Source organism: Molothrus aeneus, chromosome 12 (genome assembly GCF_037042795.1).
Source record: "Molothrus aeneus isolate 106 chromosome 12, BPBGC_Maene_1.0, whole genome shotgun sequence".
Taxonomy (NCBI): domain Eukaryota; kingdom Metazoa; phylum Chordata; class Aves; order Passeriformes; family Icteridae; genus Molothrus; species Molothrus aeneus.
The window spans coordinates 15,859,450-15,879,805 of record NC_089657.1 but is presented as its reverse complement, the minus strand read 5'-3'; the positions used below and the strand labels follow the sequence as shown (position 1 = coordinate 15,879,805).

General features: G+C 44.1%; 1 protein-coding gene across 2 annotated transcripts in view; it reads left to right on the top strand.

The window, feature by feature from the left end:
* LOC136561527 (6-phosphofructo-2-kinase/fructose-2,6-bisphosphatase 4) overlaps positions 1 to 20,356 on the top strand; it is a 51,226-nt gene that overhangs the window by 6,313 nt on the left and 24,557 nt on the right. Inside the window, exons 1-2 of one of the 2 annotated variants that reach the window (XM_066557867.1) lie at positions 9,601 to 9,736; positions 16,842 to 16,958. In XM_066557867.1, the coding sequence (XP_066413964.1) occupies positions 9,631 to 9,736; positions 16,842 to 16,958 (223 nt within the window). In that variant the 5' untranslated portion in view covers positions 9,601 to 9,630. Of the gene's footprint in view, positions 1 to 9,600; positions 9,737 to 16,841; positions 16,959 to 20,356 lie in introns of those variants that run through there. The other variant, XM_066557868.1, reaches the window with a different exon arrangement.

Here is a 20,356-nt window from a genome sequence, read left to right as displayed (position 1 = left end):
CATTGCAGCTTGCCAAATTAAGATGAATTTTTTGCTTTTATTATAAATCCTGTCGCTGGTAGCTTCTGGGAAGCTTTGCTCTGGTTTGCCTGTATTTTTATTTGGATGAATACCCTCCTTTTTCACAGAGCTGAGGAATATTCCCAGCAGCAGCAGCTGGCGTCACATATGCTGTGAGTTGTTTTCCTCCTTGTGTCAGTTTTCCATGCTGCCTTTCCAGACAGATTTATTCCTTACTTTCACAAACCTGCTTTACTGTTGCTGTGGGACATGCAGGAACCCAAGTGTAACTGAGAGGACTTTGGGCCCCTTTCTCTTTGCTTTGTTTCCATTGCCATGAGCTTTTCTCTGGCTGCCCTCTGAGGTAGGCTGGACTATTCTCTGCTGGACCTTTAACTCCTGTCCCCCTTTTTAAATTTGTCCTGGCTCTCAGTGAAGTCTAGTCCCTCTCACCAGGTGAGGTTGTACCTCCCTTCCCTCAGCCTCTGCTGTCCCAGGGCTGCTTGGGGTGCTTCTCTCTATTTACCTGTTATTTGTGTCACTGAAATGTTTGCAGACCCCTGTTTTGTTCCTCTCTGCACAGTCTCTGCTGCTTCCAGTGCTCTGCTGTTCTTTCTTTCTTTGGTGATGTTCTTCCCCCTCCTGGTCCAGTTTTTCCTCCTCCTCCCACGGTTTGACCTTGTCTTGCTCTTGTCCCCCTGTGCCCTTTTCCAGGCCTTCACATGGCTCAGCTTCCATTAAGTGCAGCTGACTCACGGATTCACTCTGCACCTCCAGGCTTTGTCACCCAGCCCAGGGCTGTTTCCCTTCTTGCCATTTTCCCTCTGAGCTCCCCATCAGTCATTCAGCATTTCACACCCCAAACCCCGGGTGGTGCTTCCCAGGCTCTCTTATCTCTTGTCTTTTAAAATGCTGCTATCTGATAGGTAGCTCTGCCCTGAAGCCTTCAACATTTTTTAAAAATTATTTTGGTGTGCTTCATGCATTTGAATTGCATGCAAATTTTGTATACTCTTTGTTGTCAGTGTATTCTCCTTTTTCATCTCATCAGACAGCTCCCCTGACTCATGTAGTAAGTTGTTACAGATGTTTTACTTTGAAGTGACAGCTCTTGTAGAATTGTACTTCTGAAGTCAGTTGATAGCATTTGGTTTTAAAGGTGGGGTAAAGTGTTTTAGTTCTACCCTGAGATGGCAGCTGCCCTTGTTTTATAATTTTATTTTTTTACTTAGCAGCCTAGACCTTCAGTTATGAGCAAGTGGGATTCATAGGATCCTAGCTGAGTGACAGGAGAGACGATGTGTGTACACCAGAAATGTTCAAATATCTAATATAAAAGTAGCTGAGCATAATTCATAAGCCTGTCAGCCTGGATAAGGGCTGTCTGTTGTACTTAAAACTGTCAGTCCCTTCCTTGTGCTCCCTTTAATTACATTTCTACTCATACCTGCACACTCCAACTCAGAACTGGGGAGGTTTTCTAATAAAACAAGAATTGAAAAGGTGATTGAAAAGGAGTAGAGAGCTCTGAGGTCACAGAGGCACTCTCAGACTGCTTTTAAGCAGATTCAGGAGGCACAAAGGCAGACATCCCCATGGATGCAGGTGTGTTTTTGTTTTCCCTTCTCTTTCAGACACTACAGATGAATCCAGCCCTTGTTTTCCTGGTTAAATCTCAGCTCTCAGGTGACTCGGGTGACCTGCTGCTGTGTCAGCCTGGCAGGGAGGTGGGGGCTGTCCCAGGGTGTGTGGTGGGGTTCACAGGGCTCCCAGGACCAGGGAAGAGAGGAGAATCTTGACTCCATGTTTCAGAAGGCTGATTTATTATTTTATGATATATTATATTAAAAGAAAATGATATATTAAAACTATACTAAAAGAAAGGATTTCATCAGAAGGCTAGCAAGGAATAGAAAGAAAAGGAATGATAAAATCTTGTGGCTGCTCACAGCCTCGACACAGGTGGCTGTCATTGGTCATCAAGTAAAAACAATTTCACATGCTGGGTAAACAATTCTCCAGATCACATTCCAAAGCAGCAAAACATGGAGAAGCTGAAGCCTCTCAGCTTCTCAGGAGAAAAGATCCCAACAAAAGGATTTTTCATAAAATGTGTCAGTGGCACAGGTGCCCCCCCGTGCAGGGCTGTGTCCGTGCTGTTGCTGTAGTAACAACATCAGGTTCTGCCAGAGCAGGGTGCAGGAATGGCTCTCCTCAGTGCTCTTCCCATCCTGGAAACATGGGATTTGCACTTCACCTCTGGCCTTGTGAATGTAAATAGGCAATTTGTGCAAATGCTCTGTGTTTTGGTGTCCCCTTTCTGCACTTCTTACCAGCACAGGCCCCCTCATGTAAATGGTTTGGAGTTTGGTATACAGCGAGAGAGTTTATCTACAAAGGGCTTTTTAACACTCAGAAAACATGAATAATGGATACCATCTTTCCTTTATGTTGCATCATAACAGGAAGATTTAAAATGTTGCTCAACTTTGTGATGATGGGAATAGTTTTAAGCAATACCTGGAAGCACCACTTGAGGATCTTGCCTGTTTTTCAGGGAAATAATTTCGGTGTTGTCTCAGAGAGAAAGATGGGAGAGGACTGCCTGGACTGAAGGTGTAAAGATTTAGTGATTAGTCCTTCAGATTTAACAAACAGAATTAATGTAGACTAGCCTTAAATCTACCCCTAATGCCAGGCTTAACCCAGGAAACTTCCTTGTGTGAAAACAACAGCATCTCATTAAAAGGGTTTATCTCCAGACATTAAATTTTTCCCACATTTAAAAGAGTTCAATTATTTTTTCTGAACTGTGATAAACATCTAGACTAACATATTTATATCCTTAGAAATAAGGAAAATACTCTGAGTGACCGTACCTGGAAGAATGGCTCACGTGAAGCTAACAAAGAGCAGAGTGACAGTGTTGCAAGGTGTGCGTTATTTTATTTTACATCTAGACTAACATTTATATACTTAGAAATACTCTGAGTGACCTGCCTGGAGGAATGGTGCACGTGAAGCTAACAAAGAGCAGAGTGAGTGTTGCAAGGTGTGTGTTATTTTATAATACAAAATGTGTGTCAGGCTCAGTGTTTGCTCTGGGCTCTCGTGCAGCCCACGTGTTGCTGAGATGATGTTCTGCTGATCACCTCTCTCTCCCCTAATAAAGTTCATGTGCCTGCAGTGCAAGGAGTGGGTTCTGCAGAGAGCCACCCAAGGGTTTATTGGTACAATTCTTGCAATAAAGCCTCTGTGTGGCTGGTGCTTGTTTCCTGGTGCTGGGTACTCGTGGTTTGGGAAGCACACCTGTGCTGGAGTCCTGCACACATCAGCTCTGCTGCCTCTGGGCTCTGCATGCACCATGAATGGCTCTGGTGATGTTTCAGCAGACAATGAGGAAAATGCCATAAAAGCAAATTGCTGTGGGAATTATCTGTCTCTCCAGCCAAGTAAGTGTGGTGGGAGGCTTCTGAGGGCCCAAACCCTGTCAGATCTTCCCTTGTATCAGATGTGTTGGTGGTTGTTGGAAGAGACAGGAGCTTGTTTTCTTGCTGATTTGCATGACATAAACATTTTCTGTTTGGATGAATTATTTTCCTTATCTATGCTAAGGAACATTTTGTTTCAGCTCAAGGAATCTCTTTAGTATCTGTATTTAGGTAGCTTTGTCTGTGTGGGATCTTGGGGGTTGTTTAAATCTGTTCCCCTGTTAGCACTGAAGACTTTTCTTGTCCTTATTAGTAGCTTATTCTCATCTAAAGCATGATTACATCTGGGTATTTGTTACCAATCTCTTTGAGAGATTGATCTGTAGCCATGAAGTCTGGTAGTAAAATGAACTCTTACAAACTAATTTCTGTAGGTGTGTCTTGCTGAGGGCAGATTCTTGTTTTACTTCTGAATTCTTAGTGGTTTTTTGCTTGTCTTTGGGGTAGCAGTCTACTCCAAGACAATTGGAACATTTTTCCTTTAGGCAGTGATAGGAAATAAGATATGGAGTGGATGGTGCCACTAATAAAACTTACTGGTTGCTCAGAAGAAAAGAAGGAAGTGCTAGGGCCATGTATCACAAGGCCTACCCCTTGTGATTTCAGTTTGTTTGGAATCAAGTCCCAGATGGAAGGGCCTGTGGAGATGGTCTGGGGAACCTGCTGAACCTGTCACGTGGGATGCTTGGCATTTTTGGGGCCTTAGTGGGCTATTTGTTATTTTGGCTGGGTTGCCTCCTGGGACATTAGACTGTGGGGAAACAAAAAGGAGGATGGCACTTGGGGTTGAGGAAGGAACCACAGGTGGCCTTGGTGAGATGGGAAGTCTTCATGTAAGAAGCTGGTGTCAGAAAATGTCCTGAGAGGCTGAGCTGAGGAGGTGTGAGTCAGTGTGTGTCACTCTGCTAAGCCAGCCCTGCGCCTCTCTGCCTGCATGGCTCACTGTGCTTGCTCAGCTCTGGATGGGAGGGAGCTGGCTCTGTGCTCTGTGGGAAGCTCTCTGAGGAGCTTTTAGCTGCTGGGGGATCTCTTGTGGAGGATGACTCTTCCCAGGGCATGCTCTGTGTCATCACCCAGGAGCTCAGGAGCAGCCCAGGGAGGAAGAGAGGCGCTTTGCGTGGTGCAGGCTCCTCCAGCTCTGGGTTTCCCAGGGAATAGTGAGCCTGGGTTAGTGCCTGGCTTACAGAGGCCGCAGCACACTGAGCAGGAGGCACTGTGTTCTAGGCAGCCTGTTAGGGACTTGCACAGGGAGGGAAAACCTGCCAGGCTTGGTCTGCACTTCAGGAATATGGGAATTACCTGGGGGAGAGAGCAGTCTGTTCCCTGCTGAGGTCCCACTGTAACGAGGGATGTGACAGAACAGGCCAAGTGTCCCAGCTGCTCTGCAGTAGGTTTGGTCATTAGGGCAGAAACTGGGGGCATTTACCAGTGTTTTAACCATGTAAGAGCACCCCAACAAATACTTGGTTAAAAAAACCCATCAGCAATGTTCCTCACATCAGCTGAGTGGGGAGAGATCTCTCCCATTCCATCTGAAACCCAGTTTTGAAATGCTGGACTGTTGTTACTTGTGAGCAGAAAGGGTGAAGCATAGTTGTGTGTGTGGTCACTGACTCCTCTCATTGGCTTGCAGTGTGGTAACAGCCTGGTATAAATTAGATAGCTGCTGTCCTGGGGTGATGCTTCCAGCTGCATAGATTTTGGCCAATGAAGGACTGCCACCAGCCTGCTGAAGGTACATTTGAAATCTTTTTGCTTGGTTTCTTTTTTTTTGGAGGGTTTTTTTTTTTGGTTTTTTTTTGGGGGTTGTTGTTTTGCTTTTTATTTTTTTTAATTGAAAGATAAAATAAATTCCAAGTTCAACAGGAATTATCCTGTCTCCTTTATACAAACACTGTGATGCAGTGTAGCAGCTGCCTGTTAGCTGGTCAGAGCCAGCCATCCATGTGAAACTGGGGAGCTTTGGATGGGTGTCAGAGCTGGATGTGTAAGAGATGTGTGTGGCTGAAGGCTGTGCAGGTGTGTGTCTGTGTTTTTTGAATAACAGCCATGTGTAATGATTCTTGCAGGGTCTGTGTTCCTCCCCAGTTTGTGCTGAAACAAAACTGGTGCTGTGCTAGGGGTGATGTTTTTTTGAGTACTTGTAAGTGGGGAGCCTCACAGCCCTGTCTTTGCACCCTCTTAAATGGGGATAAGAACTTAAACTCTGATCTGTCCCCTTCTCACTCTTGCCAGATGTAGAAAATGCAGATGCCAGTCTTAAGATGGGATAATTTAAACTGGTTCCTGTTTGTCACTTTGAGCTGGAGCAGTAACCTGCCACTTGGAATAGAGAGGGTTTGGATTTAGGTTTTTCCGAGCTGATTATTGCCACCTGTGTGTGTAGAGGTCAGGGACTGTGGGTATTGTCAAATGGGTAGCTGAGAATGTGGGACTGCAAAGTATATCCCATGACTTACGGGAAGGAGAGTTACTTTAGAGAAATTGAAGTAACAGATTAATGATGAAATATAATTGATTGGTGTTGAATGTCTAGAAAGAAATGTGGATATTTAGTTCTGAGTGTGGGCTCACTCTTCCCAATATTTTTTTTCATTTGGGTTAAGAAATAACTCAGGCCGGTAGATGGGCTTTCCTTCCCTGTAGCTTTCTGTAACCTCTGACTCTACCACGTACGCTTAAAAGCCAAGTCCTGCTGGATTTTATTTCTGCGGAGCGTTGCTGTCCCCTGGCACGGCCATCCCGGTGTCCCTTGGCTGCGACATTGCCTTTCTGACGGGTGGCAGGGAATTCCTGTTCCCAGGAGAACTGCCTGGGCACGGGCGGCCCGGGGGCTTAGCGCAGCTCTCAGCACGGGGATGGCCAGCGCTGTGTCCGTCCGTCGGTCCCCGCGGCCGTGTGTCCGTCCGTCCGTCGGTCCCCGCGGCCGTGTGTCCGTCCGTCCGTCAGTCCCCGCGGCCGTGTGTCCGTCGGTCCGTCCGTCCCCGCTCCGTCGGGGCGGTGCCTTTGCCCGCCGCAGCCACCAGGGGGCGCCCGCGCAGTGCCCGCGGAGGGGCCAGGGCGCCGCCTGGCGGCGCGGGCGGTGCCAGCACCCGCGGGAGCCTGAGGTGTGCCCGGGATGTGCCCGGTGCCCCCGGGATGTGCCCGGGATGTGCCCGGTGCCCCCGGGATGTGCCCGGGATGTCTCTATGGTGTCTCCGGGCGGTGCAGTAGAGCTGCCGGAGCCTCCAGCACCCCCTTACTCACCGCTGGCTGTGCCCATGTCTCGTTGTCGTGCCGCAGATCCCTCTCGGCTCTCGCTCGGATGCCCTGCGGTGCACAAGGGCTGGGGTGGGTTTGTGGGGAGCTGTGTGTGCTCGGGGCGCTGAGGATGTGGGCACCTCACAGACTGGAAAATCTTCTTTCCATCTTCCAAGTGTGTGCTGCCAGAGAGATGGTGGAAGGACAGGAGGAAGAGATGTTGTGTAGTTTATGGATGTTTTATGGGCTGTCAGGCTAAAAACTGATACCTTTACTAGGGAAATGAGGTATGTGGAAGTTACTTGCACGTATTGTGAAACTTGGATTATCTGGCTGCCGTATGGTACAGTGTGTTCACAGATACAAGTTAGGTTTCTGTAGGATCAAGCTGAAACCTTGGTTCAGTCTCTTTTATTTCTCCCTGTCTCTAAATAATTACCATTTGCTGTAGGCATTAAACCCTGCATTTCCTGTTGTGTCAGTCAGTTGTTTCCAGAGAGCGAGTGTAACTTTGTCACTTGGCTCAAGCACGTTATTTCCATGCTGCAGCTCATTTTCCAAGCCTGCCCTTCCCCTTGATGTTTTGCCTCTGGAGAGAGGTGGTTTCTCAGGTGAGCTCTCTGCTCACCATGGCCCTGAGAGCAGATGCTTTGTGTAAAAGCCTTCCCAGGAGTAAAGGCTTGTTCGTGGTTTCCCTGTAGCAAACAAAGCTCTTCACCTGCAGGCATCAGCTCTGCTCCTCCAGCCTTTGCATTATACTGATGACAATGAGATTGTGCAGAAGGTGATCTCTGTCACTTATTGGGAATCCAGCGGGCAACACTTGTTCTGTCTTTTCCCAGGAAGTGAATGTAGTGCCCTTGTAAACCGTGTTTTGAAAGGAGACCTCAGGAGTAGCACAAGATACCTGTATTTGCTTTGTCTGTCATTACTGCACTGAGGTTTAAAAACAAACCACAAATCAGCTAACCCTTGAACACAACATAATCACCTAAGCTTGTTATCAACCAAGCTGAACTCTCTGCCTCACAAAAACAAAGGCTAGCAGGTGTCTCTGAACACCTCTGATGTTATTACAGACACCTGGACAAACCCTTAACTGAAGTTTTGTGCAGATGCCGCTGGTTTGAATCTGCCTGAGCAGAACGGAATTAATGAACTGGCTCTGTGCCTGGTGCTTTGAGGATGAGACATACAAATGTGATCGTTCACCCCACAGGCTTCTGAAAAATGCTATTGTTGTATGAACAATATCAGGTCAGTGTTCTTGGCTTGAGGCAGGTGTGTGACTGGGCTTCCAGTTCTTGTGCAGGGTGTGGATTTGCAGAAGGGAAGTACAAACTTTATTTCTAGAGGCTGGAAGGATTTAGTAGGTTTTCTACTTAATGTAGGTAAAACAAACCTGAGAAGTGGGGTTTAGAAATGCGTTCCTATTCATCTCTCGTTTCTGTTAATATTACACCTGTTTTGGGCTCTCCTGGCTTTACTGGAGGCATTGCTAGGGAAGCTGCAGGATCTTGGTGTTGGCCTTGCTGTGATCACAAGAGGGCAAGGTGGGGATGTCCAGCTGCTGGACTCTAGCCTGGAGTCCGTGTCCTGTGTGTTGCAACATTCCCTGTGTGCACAGGAGACAGAATTCCGGGATAAACCTGGGACACAGATTGAGCAGTTCCTGCTCACACCTCTTGGGCAACTGCTGGAACTAAACACACAGTTGACAGAAGAAACCAGGAAGATTTTAAGCATTCAAAACCTCCCTCTCTCCCTCTAGTTTTCTGACCCTTGCAATGAAACTCGTGTAGCCCCTCTGTCCCTCCCCATGCCAGCTATTGACCCAAAACAAAATCGTGAAAAAATCTTGGCTAAAAATATGGGGTGGGGCACCTACAGAGGAAAAGTGTCATTGGTTTTGGAGAGAAGGAAATGGAAAAGCAAGTGAAGCAAACCTGGGTCTGGAGAAACAGTACTGACTTTCCCAGAGGTGTCTTGCCAAATGTCTCTGAGAGCTGATTTTTTTGTTGTTTAGAAAGGTACATTTTAACTTGTAGTGGAACAGAAAGACTAAAAATAATCCTCAGGTGATCATGGTTAGTATTAAAAAAGAAAGCATGTATACTGGCCTTCACTTGTGTTTAGGCCAGTGTCATAATAATAGAGTGATTAATAATGAAAGCATCTACTGCACTTCACTACCGTATTTTCATTGTGTTGTGTTTATTGCCTGTAAATAGAATATTTTCTGTAAATAAAATTTTCTGCAAATAAAATTTTCTGTAAATAAAATATATAGAGGGGTGAATATATGTGAAATATTGAGCTTTTTTAGGGCTTAGCTCAGGTCAGTCAATGAGGTGGGTTTCCCCAGGCTGTAAAGCTGATAAAGGTGATGGGTAAAGGCGACAGCTGGGTGTCATGGTTAGTCAAACCAGTGCTGCCACTGCAGCTTCCCAGGGCCATTTGTTAACAGCTTATTTTGGGGGGAGCCAAATGGGATGTAGGAAACCTATGGTTTATGTTTTTCTGCATCGCTATTAATTTAACCTTCAGGCCAAAACAGTTTAATTGGAAAAATGTCTCACTGAATGCATGGCTTAAAACACACTGCACACTCCCTGGGCGTTCTATATTTAGGTTTAAGGTTGGGTTTAAAAAAAAAAAAAAAAAAAGGCTTTTCAGCAGCAGCAGCGCGGTGTTCCCGCAGCAGCACAGAGCGCAGTCACCTGTTCGCAGCACGGCCCTCACCGGGGCAGGGCCCTTCCCGCGGTGTTCCCGGGGCGGCGTTGCCGAGCCCGGGGCGCGGTGGGGCTGCGGCCTCCGGGCCGGCCCTGCCCCGGGGGCGGCCCCGCCGCGCCCCGCCCGCCGCCGCCGCCGCAGCGGTGGGAGCCGGGAGCGGCCGAGGATGGCGGCGGCTCCGGCGGCTCGGGAGCTCACGCAGAACCCGCTGCAGAAGACATGGGAGCCCTACGACAACGGGCTGCCCGCGGGGCACAGCGCGCAGCGCGGCGGTGAGCGGGCCGGGCCGGCCTCGGGGGGGATGGAGCCGAGCCCCGGCGCCTGGGGTCGGTCACTGCGGGGCGGCGGGCCCCGGAGCTGCTGCTGCTGCTGCTGGTTCCGTGCTCAGCGGAAGGCAGGGAAGCTCAGCTGGGATGAATGTGTTTGCTGGTTGCTTTTGTTGGTGTTTTTGCGGGTTTGTTTGGGTTTTTTATTTGTTAGACGCGCTGGTGTCAGGGAGCGTTTGTGTTCAGTGTATTCGTCTTGGAGAGAGGCCTGAAGATGTCACAGTGTTCTTGTTTTGGTTGTTGTGATCCTTTGTATTTTTTTTTTTTTTTCCTTTAAGGCCAATGCTGTATCAGCCCATCTGTTCCATGAGTTAATGACTTCCCATATTTTGAGGTGCAGCCAGCCAAGTCATCAGCCTCCTGAGACTTTGGCTGCGGCGTTTGTAAACCATAGTTCATTAACAAACTTTGCCTCACAGGTTGTTTTTTACCCCTTCTTCGTCTCATTTCCCCCCCTTACTTAAGTAACGGAGGTCCGGTACACGGCAGTTTTGCAGACAAAAGGGGCTTTGTCGTGTGGAATTGTTTGTGTTTGTCATGCAAAGAGGCTGTGCTGACAGAGCTGAGGCTCTCCCGGTGTGGCAGCAGTCCATGGGCTGCAGCCTTGGCTCTCTGCTCATGCTTTGGTCCAGCCCTTGCTGAAAGAGGAAACCAAACCCCCCAAAAAACCCAAAGCACCCTTAACTCTCTTGTTGTGTGCTGGGCAAGCAGGCAGGAGTGTGTTTCTGTGGGAGCTGAATTACTGCAGCATCTGAGCCATGGCAGATTGAGATGAATGCTGAAATGGGAAGAGGGTCAGAAAATGTGTATAAATGCTTTATAAACATGCTAAGAAGACTGCTTCATTTTAGCCTTAATGTGGCATCTCTTTTCCAAACAGAGTAATATCTGTTATAGCTCTGACACAGATACTGTTTTACAAAAAACCCCCCAAACCCAAGAACAAAATTGCATATGAGTCATGTGTAATTTGATGATGTACGTTGTCTTCTCGGCAGAATTATTTAGCTTCACTTGATTATAAATTTAAAAATATTTCACATGCCAGTGGGGTTTTTGGTAGGACTCTGTAAGTTTAATGCCTAAGACCCTTTATAAATTAAAAAAAAAATTGCTAGAAAAAGAGATTTTTTTAAAAATCCTTTTGCAGCCCTACCCATAAAAAGTCTGCAGTCATTTGTGATACATAAGAATTAGAAACAGCCTGGAAGGGAGTAGGAGTAGAAGTTACTCTTCCTTGATAAAACCTTCTATCTTGTGTCAGCAAACTGAGAACGCTTCATAATTTTTCCCATGCAGGGGAGTTGCAGAGTCCTTTTCCCTGGGATTTCTACTTGTCCTGTGTTACCCTGTGCTCTGGTGAGGCAGTGTGACCTGTGGGTGCTGCAGCTGGCAGGATGGACTGCCTGGATGGGTCACCTTGGGCTGTGTTGGGCTGACCAGTTCTGGTTCTGTGCTGCTTCAGGTAACTGTGGCAGGTGATGCTGTTCCAAAAATACCAGCTCAAAGTGGAAGTGCTTTTGTCCTCAAGTGTAGCTTTGCAGTGGGAAAATTGAAGTTAGTCACTCTGTGTTGAGTTTCTTGGCTAAACAAGATGAACTCTTTCAGTCTCTTTGGTTGGTGTGTTTTTTTCTTTTTTAATTTTTTTGCTTCATGCTGCTGACCTTTGTCTGCACTACCTTTAGTCTTCATCCTTCTGGAAGGTGGGTGAGCAGAACTGTACACACTTCCAGTTGAGGCCTCAGCAGGTTTGTCTACAGAAGGACTCACCAGTGTTAGCTGGTTTTAGTGTGATTTTCTAAAAGTTGTAGCAACTGCTGTTGTCCTGGGAAGAAGAAATGTGTTGAGCTGTGCCAGGGTTCAGCTGTCACAGGGCTTTGAAGAGCCAGTTCTTTCAGTCTGTGCAGTACAAGGTCTTTGAGGAGGAGCTGTGTCCGTGTGCAGCCTACAGAGCAGGCAGCTTCTACAGCTGGTGACACAAGGTGACTGTTCTGGTGACTTCCAGAGTCACACCTGAGGGCACTGCAACTGCATCTTGGTATTAATAGCTGTGGCTTGCCTTTTGTGGTCACCTGTGAAGAGTTTTGTCTGTGAATAGGTTGAATGAAAGCTGTTCTTGGCATTGGATGTTCAGATTGCTGTAACCTCTGAATCAAGCAAAGGGCTGTAAACATGGACATAAAAAACAAATAGCTGGGTAGGCCCTAGTGAAAGTTGTTTGGGGAGCCAGCAGAGGATGTTTATAGTGAGAGATAAATAGTGAACTTCCTGTGGTTAAACATTCCTCCCAGACACAGTCAAATGCTTTGTTTCCCTACAGCTGCTGAAATTTGGTCATTCTAATAAATGTCATTTGCTGATGATACAGCAATAGAAATGTACATCCCAAAAAAAAAGTATCAAATTATTATCTCTGCTCTAAAGAACCTCTACCCTTTGAGCACATGCTGCTTGTGTGTATTTATGCTCCTCATGCTAGGAACTGAAAATAGGAGAGGGAATGAGGTGAGGATGGTGCCTGAGGAACAGGATGTGAGGTGGGATCATTGCTGCTGGCATCAAAGCAAAGGTGACCCTGAGGAAGGGAATGATAGAGCAGCTCAGAACAGCTGGTGGCACAGGGCTGGCCAGGGGACAAATGTGAATTCTGAAACCCTTGGACCAAGGTGATGGTAAAAACTGGTGGTTTGGATAAAAAGAGGAGATACAAATTAGAAGATGGTGGACTTCTTCAGGTCTAGGAGCAGATGCTTTTCAGGAAGAACAGCAGGATGGGGAACTCATCCCCATGGGATGCAAAGAAGGGAGACTGGTCATTGTTGATCAAAAAGATATGATGGATTAACAATGGTTAACTTGGATAAGGGATGGGAAAAACGTGTAGGGCTGACCTTATTTGGAAAGATGGTTGTGTTGGCTTAAAGTCAGAGATATTTGTGTATGAGCCTCTAAATAGCACAGGATTTTTGGAGAATAGGCCTTGAATTGAAGGCCATATAAACTGCAAGAACACTTTGTAAACTTCTAATCTCTAACAGTAACAGCTTGATACAAAAAAACATGTGTCCTTAACACGTACAAGGAAAAAACAAAATCTAATTCTGGGTCAAAGGGAAGGACAGCTGATAATTTGTTTGGTAGTAAGTGAACCTGGAAGATATCAACTCTTGACTCGGATTTCACAAGATCCAAAAAAGTTTTGAGGGCTGATGAATTGCAGCACAGCTCATCTAGATTGTTCCATGTCTCAGTTTGGTTTCACAACCTTCTTTTGCATTTGTGTTATTTCACAATAGAAGCAAGAAATAAACATGTCATTTCTTTCTCCTTGACTGTTAAGTCTTAAACTTTAGGAAGGGTAGGCAGTCATAATTTTACTCTCGAGCTGCAACTTGCTGTGTTGTTCTAATGTTTAAGGAATATTAAACTGGGATAATGACTTTGCTTCAGTTGCAGCATTTCATCATTTGGCCATTTTCCTTCACTGATTGGAATTTTGGGTGTGTTTTTTTCTGTGTTCCCTCTCTTTGGCGATGCTGTTAATAAACATGCACTCCTAAGTGTGTATATCACAAGCATCTGCTTTAAAGAAAAAACTGACTGAAGACAATGGTGTACAAGCTGTAAGTTTTGTTTTACTATTCTGAGTGCTTGTGTTCCTCTAACAAAATCAGTGTTGATGGCACATCCACAGGTTGGGGCTGTCAGAAACCCTTAGGGGTTACGTATGCAAAGCAGTAGTGAAAAATGAGATTATTTTCTGTGTAGAGATATTTCTGAAGATAAACCAGACAATCCAGTGGTAAGGAGTGAAGGCTGCCTTTAGGAGTCTGTCTTGGCTCTAACTCACACACCTGTAACCCACACTGAAGTTTTTTTAATATAAATTGAATGATGGTGAGGTGCTGTGCCAGTGGGATATATGTAATTTGTGATATGTTTGGCTATTTTTGTTAGCTTACTTCCTCGTGTCAAACTTGCTTACATTTCTTCAAGGGAAAATGTAAGCCATGAGACACTGATATTGAAAATACCTCCTTGGGAATGACTATTTCCCCCTGCTTGCAGGGAGTGTTGGCAGTGTTCTGTTGAGAAAGCTGTGGTTTAGATAAAGTGAAAGACAGTTAATTTCTTTGGAGTATTTGATACATCCATTTGATACATACCAGAACTTGACATTCTGTTCTGGTCTTAACTTTTTTATTCAGCTAATGAGCAAAATTAAGCATTGTTAATTACATAGGATCATAAGGGAGGAAATAAAGTCTGCTGTGCTGAGTCTTTGTGTGTTGAGAATGCTACACTGAGGTACAGAAGAAGTGAAATAGCTGTTTTGTGTGCTTTTATTTTTAGTCCTGCCATTTAGCTGTGGATGGGCTGTTTTGGCCAGCACAGGTGCCTTTGGTTCTACTTGCCAATGCACAGGTGTATTTGTCACTGAGTGCCACCTGTGACAGGGGGGCAGCTCATAGTCTAAAATTCAGGGCACTAAAGAAATGTTTGGTGTTCTGGATTAGATGGCCATGCATGGCTGCAGCCCCCCTCTGGTTAAGGACAAGCCCTGAGGGGTGGCACATTCCTGTAGCACCATGTCCTGTCTAGTGTTGCTTACAGGGCTGTGGCTTTTTGTAAAAGCAGATTTGGGATCATTGGTATCAGTGGTGTTCCTCCTTACAAAGACAGGGGCATCTGTCTTTATAGAATAAATGCACTCTTGGTCAGCCTGGCACCTAACAAGAGTAGGACTGCCACTTGTTTATTGGGATATTTCTCTTGGTTTCTGCTCTCTGGTTACTCACCAGAATGATTGGAGTAACGGGTGAGATGTGCCTGTTAAACTGGACACACGGGGTTCTAACAAAGGCAGCTTTGCTAGTTTTGTACTTTCTTTGAGGAAATATCTGTAAAAATGCAGGTGGTAGCAGACTAGCACACTGAATGTCCCTCGTGCATGTTGTAGTTGGGTTGATCTGATCAAGTTTGCTGCTTGGTTAGAAAATATATCACAAACCCATGCAGGCCTTAAGTAGGACTTAATTTAGAAATTTAGTTGTTGATATAATCTGTGAAGCAGCCATTTAATTTAAGTGGTTTGCAGGACTCTTCGTGGAAGCTTCCCAGACTTCAGTTTTACTCCAGTACAGGTTTATAGTTGCATTACCAGAAGACAAATATTCTGTCAGAAGGTGAAATTTGTATGGCTGACCCCAGCAGCAGAAAAAAGAAAAAAAAAATGGAGGTGCTCTCAGAACAAAAAGTTGGTATATTTTGCTTGAAATGGGTAGAAAAGCCTGTTGCAGCACAGTTCCTTGCAGAACAGGAGGAGTTGGGGCTGTGTACAGATCCCCGTTTGTCTTTTACTGCTCTTACTTCGCTTGTAAGTGAAGTACTGAAAAATTGTTGAAAACTTGAGCTGGGTGTTTCAGGTGAAGGACCTTTTGAACAGGCTTTGAAGAAAAATGTCTTCTCTTAACATTTCTTGGGGCCCAGGGGTTTCTCTCACCTCAGTATTTTATTGCACTGTCCTTAAAGCAGGAAGCAAGGCTGTTAACTTAATAAGCACTGTGCTCTTGGCACTCCACGGAGCTGTTGTTTCCCTAGAGACTTCAGCCTCTTGGAGAGAGGCTTCACAGCCTGAACTTAGGACAAAGAGGAAAAGAAATTAATACTTTTCTTGTTTATAGGCTTCTGCACAGAGGAACTTACTCTGAGGTTTTTTATCAGTGTCCTTCCAGAGACTTGATCATGTTTGGATGAATCTGTTTTGCTTTGCATTTAGTTCCCTGTAGCTGTCATTACAGGGAGTAGTTGCCTGTTTCATGGATTTGAGGTTGGGCACCATTTTACCTCCTCTCCCTCATGAAAAGTGGTGTATTTTTAATGTTTTTTGGTTTGTGTCTTTCAATGTGCATTTTAAAACAGCACATCTGTCTTTGCTAATCTGCTTGTTCTTTTTGGATTCAGTTATGTGAACTCTGCACCAGATTTATGAAAGTGACTCTGTGGGATGAGAGTTTGGGAATTTTGAGCAATCAGAGCCCTTTGTACAATAGTTCAGTTCAGTTATGCCTTACAGCTAATCACTGACATTTGGTCTTTTGGAGTAAATTGATGTCTCCTCTGTCCAGGCACTGAGGAAATTGATACACACGTGGATTGTATAGAAATGAATTCCCTTAAAAATACAGGGTGGAGGGAGCTGCTGGTATCTGCATCACTTTAATATCTTCTTTCTTTTTAGGCAGTTCCTTGTAGCTGTGATAGATTAATGCAAGGTATCCTTAGTTTTGTGCTGTTAAAATGTTCAAAAACTTGTGATTTGAAAGGAAATGCCTCAAGGTTTTCAGATTATAAATACAACTCCTTCAGCCTCCTACACTGTTGAGTTTTTTTTTAATTAAATGCTATGGCTTTGATTAAGAGTGTGTACATATATCTATATTAGATTATTATACTTGATTGTATAGAATACTTGTCTTATTCTTAGTAACAGCCAAAATGAGCTCTGCTCAAGAGAGATTTTACTGTTAATTATACTTAAAGGAGAAATAATCAGTAGTGAGTAGCTTGTTTTACTATAATGTATTGAGATGTGCTTGTCATGCTCGTTTTGCTCAAAATCAAGAAAAGGTTGAACAATGTTTAGCTCTTGTCTTAAAAATATAAAAATTATTTAAAAACTGTACACCTTGCTGTTTCCTTTCAAAGCAAACACTGAACTGAGGTACACAGGGTCATAAGATGTCAGTTGCCTTTATTTTTGGTCTTGTTCCTGTGTGCAAACACACAGATTTCTTCTTTCCTGCCTGTTTACACCTCACATGTCCATCATTGCACTACCACTGGCTCACCCCTCCAAAATTCAGCATAAAAGGGTGGTCAGGGTCCCTGTCCTGCTGTGGAGCCCCAAATGGTGACATAGTGCATGAGCTGCTTGGGGGGGCACCTTCCTGGGGAGCTCACAGAGAGGGGCTTTCCCCTGCAGCCACAGCAGTCTCTGCTTTGTGGGCATGCTGTTGGTAAATCCTGCTTTCCTGTGTTTCCTTTGCAGTATGTATGACCAATTGCCCTACTCTGATTGTCATGGTGGGTCTCCCAGCAAGAGGAAAAACCTACATCTCCAAGAAGCTGACACGCTACTTAAACTGGATTGGAGTGCCCACAAAAGGTGATGGCTTTACTGTTTACAGCAGGACAGAGCACAACCTTAGGTGGTTTATAAACCTGATTTCCAGTAAATTTGTTGCCAAGTTTGACTACTTAAAATCCTTCTGCTTTGTTAATGTATTTTTAAGCAATAACATACACAGGCATGTTGCTGTTTACATGTTAATTAATCAAATTATGTTGACTGTCCCTTTATCTTCTTGTTCTGTCAGATGCCTAACTCAAACTTTTTTGCTTATCATAAGCATTGCTCCTTTTTGTTTATTTATTTTTTCCTTGTTTCCCTTTTCCTTTCTTCATGTAGGTGAAAAGGAATGTTGTTTACAAGCAGTTGAGCAGTCGGCACTTCTGGGTTAAACTTCCCGACTTCTCCATCTTTTTTTTCTCTGTGAACTTTGTGCTACTTGCAGTTCTTTACTTTTTATGTTTGTGTAATGACTTGCAGTTCTTTGTCTAAGTACTAAGAGCCCAAAGACTGAGGCAGCAACTTGTTATCACCTCCTTAAAGATTCCTGTGTGTGTTTTGGGCAGGAAATGGCTCAAATTGGCTTTGCCAAGGACCTCTCTGGGCTCCTGTGGTATCTTGTGGGCCCAGTAAACAGGACCTAAGTGCATTTGAGGTTCTGAGCAGCCACCTCCCCTTCCTTCTCCTGTCTCTCTGCAGAAGAGCAAGACACGTTTGGTATGCTGTGATTCTGTTTCCAGTGCAGTAATAGTAGCTTTATGCCTATAATTTAAATGACACTACACATATGAGGTCATACTAAAGTGTGGAGTTTTGGCTGGCTGTTCAGAGATGTATTTCCTAGTTGCTCTAAGAAGTCAGGATGAAAAATTCTGGCCTATATTTAAACTGCCTTTTGATTCTAGGGTAAAGCTTTTTGTGTGGGTGTTTTCTTAAGTTTCTAGGAACTTGTATAATGTGCTTTATTTAGAGGAGACATTATGGGGGATATAATAAGTATGACAGTTTACAGGATTTAAATTATCACTTGATTTTGACTCTTTTCACGTGGTTTAACCCTTCTGATGACCAGTATCAGCTAGTTCAGAGTTCAGTTTTATCCATTAGGCTAAAATGGAATAACAATTCAAGCAGTTTAGCCTATATCCAAGGTGACAGAATGCTTGTATGTTAGACACACATGTAACTTAAATTTATGAGATGTGTTATGTATAAATGTCATTGAGTTTGAGCACTACACTGTGTGCTCTTTGACTAGCAAAAGTCCAGTATTGGACAGCAAGAAAGATATTATCCACATCTGGCTCATGCTTGGTTGGATGTATCCCAAATACTAATTGTACTGCAGGTGGGGTTTGGCTCAGCTGTAGGAAAAATTCTGTGGGCCACTGTGAGCAGCACATCAGAAAACACACACACTTGTTCTTGGTGAAAAACAGGTAGAACATTGCTGCCTGATTTTACAAAAATATGCAGCCTAAAGTTGCCATATGAGTTTCTGTCCTTGGTTGGTGAGTATTGTTTGTCTTTGTTAGAAAGGGTGGCTGAGATTTCCTCAGTAAAACCACAGAGCCTTTCTGTTTGTGTCTTCAGTGATGCAATTTTACTGAAGTCAATGTGAAACACCTCACTGCCTGGCTGAGGGGATAGATGACATTTTCCATAATTCTTCCACTTGGTGGGACTGAACTGATAGAGGATCAGTATCAAGTAGCCCTAACATCTGCTACCCTTTGGCTCTTAATGTCTGAAAATTAGTGTGTGCTTAATTTAGCAGGAGTTCTTGTTCTCTGAGACAGATGGTTCAAATTATGAGGTTATGTAAACCAGAGAAAAGATAAATGCCAGCTTTTCATGTAATGTTAAGCAAGCTGGAGAGTTCAAGAACAGAAGGTGGAGGTAAATAGCCCAGGCTTTTGGTGATGGTTAAATCATTTCAGTCATCATTTCTGTGTTTTCTTCTTTCCAAAATCCTCTGCTGTATAGAATGGGAAATGATTAAAAGTACAGGGGACTTCTGTCTGTGCTTTTTGAAGGAAATGAGGTCAATTAGATGTCTGAATAGAATTGTGTTGCAGTGTGGTTTTGAGATACTAAGCCTTGGAAGCTTTTTTGAATAGTTGTGGTTGTGATACCAGTGAGCTTTGGGAAATTTTTCCATAGGCATGGCTGCTAAGAATAAAGGCTGGAGATTGTCCCACTAGATAGCACTTTTTCCTCTCCTCTGGCCTTCTGGCAGTTACTATTCCTTCTCATGAAATTCATTATGTTTTACAAGGACCCACCTTTTCATTTAGCCACTGTGGCCAGTGCTTATTAAAATCACCATCACATAATCACCTGGATTGTTCTGTAATCCATGCCATGATGAATTCCATCAACACTGCTGAGCTCAAACAGAATTTGACTTTTGGGGAGAATAATAATTATTGTATCTTTATGCTCTGCCTCCAGTCCCAGCAGCAATCTGTATACAGCTGCTGGTTCATGAGCTCTTCTATTCTATGTCTTCTTTAACTACAGCCTTGTAATTGAGTCTACTGCTTCTTTTCCTCTTTCCAGAAATGAAGTCTGGCAATTAGAGTTGTACCTTGGCAGCATCTCAAACAGAATACTTCAGTGTGGTTTAATGTTAAAAAAAACAAAACCAAAAGCTTTGCAGTTCCACAGAAAAAACCTCTAGGTCTGAAACAACTTCAACATGAATTGTATTTCAGAGGCCTGCTTTCAGAGCCATTGAATGAAATTAATTAGGGTTCAGTGTCATTCTGCTCTGGGGCAAAGCAGAACTGTTTTGCCCTAATCCCATACCTGATATTGTGTTTGGCCATGGACCTTTTGCACCTTTGCCCAGATAAGGACTAGGTAGTTTTTGACCACTGAGATGAGATCACAGTGAGATTGTTTCATACTTAAGATGATTTTAAAATGATTTTTTTTTTTGTTTTAGCAATTTATCTTTTTCTTTTTTTTTTTCCAGTAAGTGGAACAAGGGTTGTGAAATACTAATCCTTAAGGAATAGAAATATTAGAGCAGGGTTCTGAAAAAATGTTTTCACTACTGGAATTTTAAGTTTTGTTTACTTAAAGCAAGATTGTTTAGTTCTATTTAGAGCTCTGCCTTGTGCTGAAATAAGAGTTGTAAGTTTTGGGAGGTGCTATCTGAATACTGTTTCACTGTACATATTATTATAATTAGCTTTTTCTTCTATGTATAAATTATTATTAATACCAATAATCATTACTATTCCTTTATAGACTTTGAGTGACTCCTGAAAAGGAGGAAAGAATTTCTTTTTGTTGTCCAGGCAAACTGGCGGACAAAGGCACTACAGTGTGGCCACTGAAGTAGAGTGACTACAGCCCAAACGTTCTTTAGCTATTTCCAAGATTTATTGCTGTCTTGCTATTTTAAACCTCACAAAACACAAAAA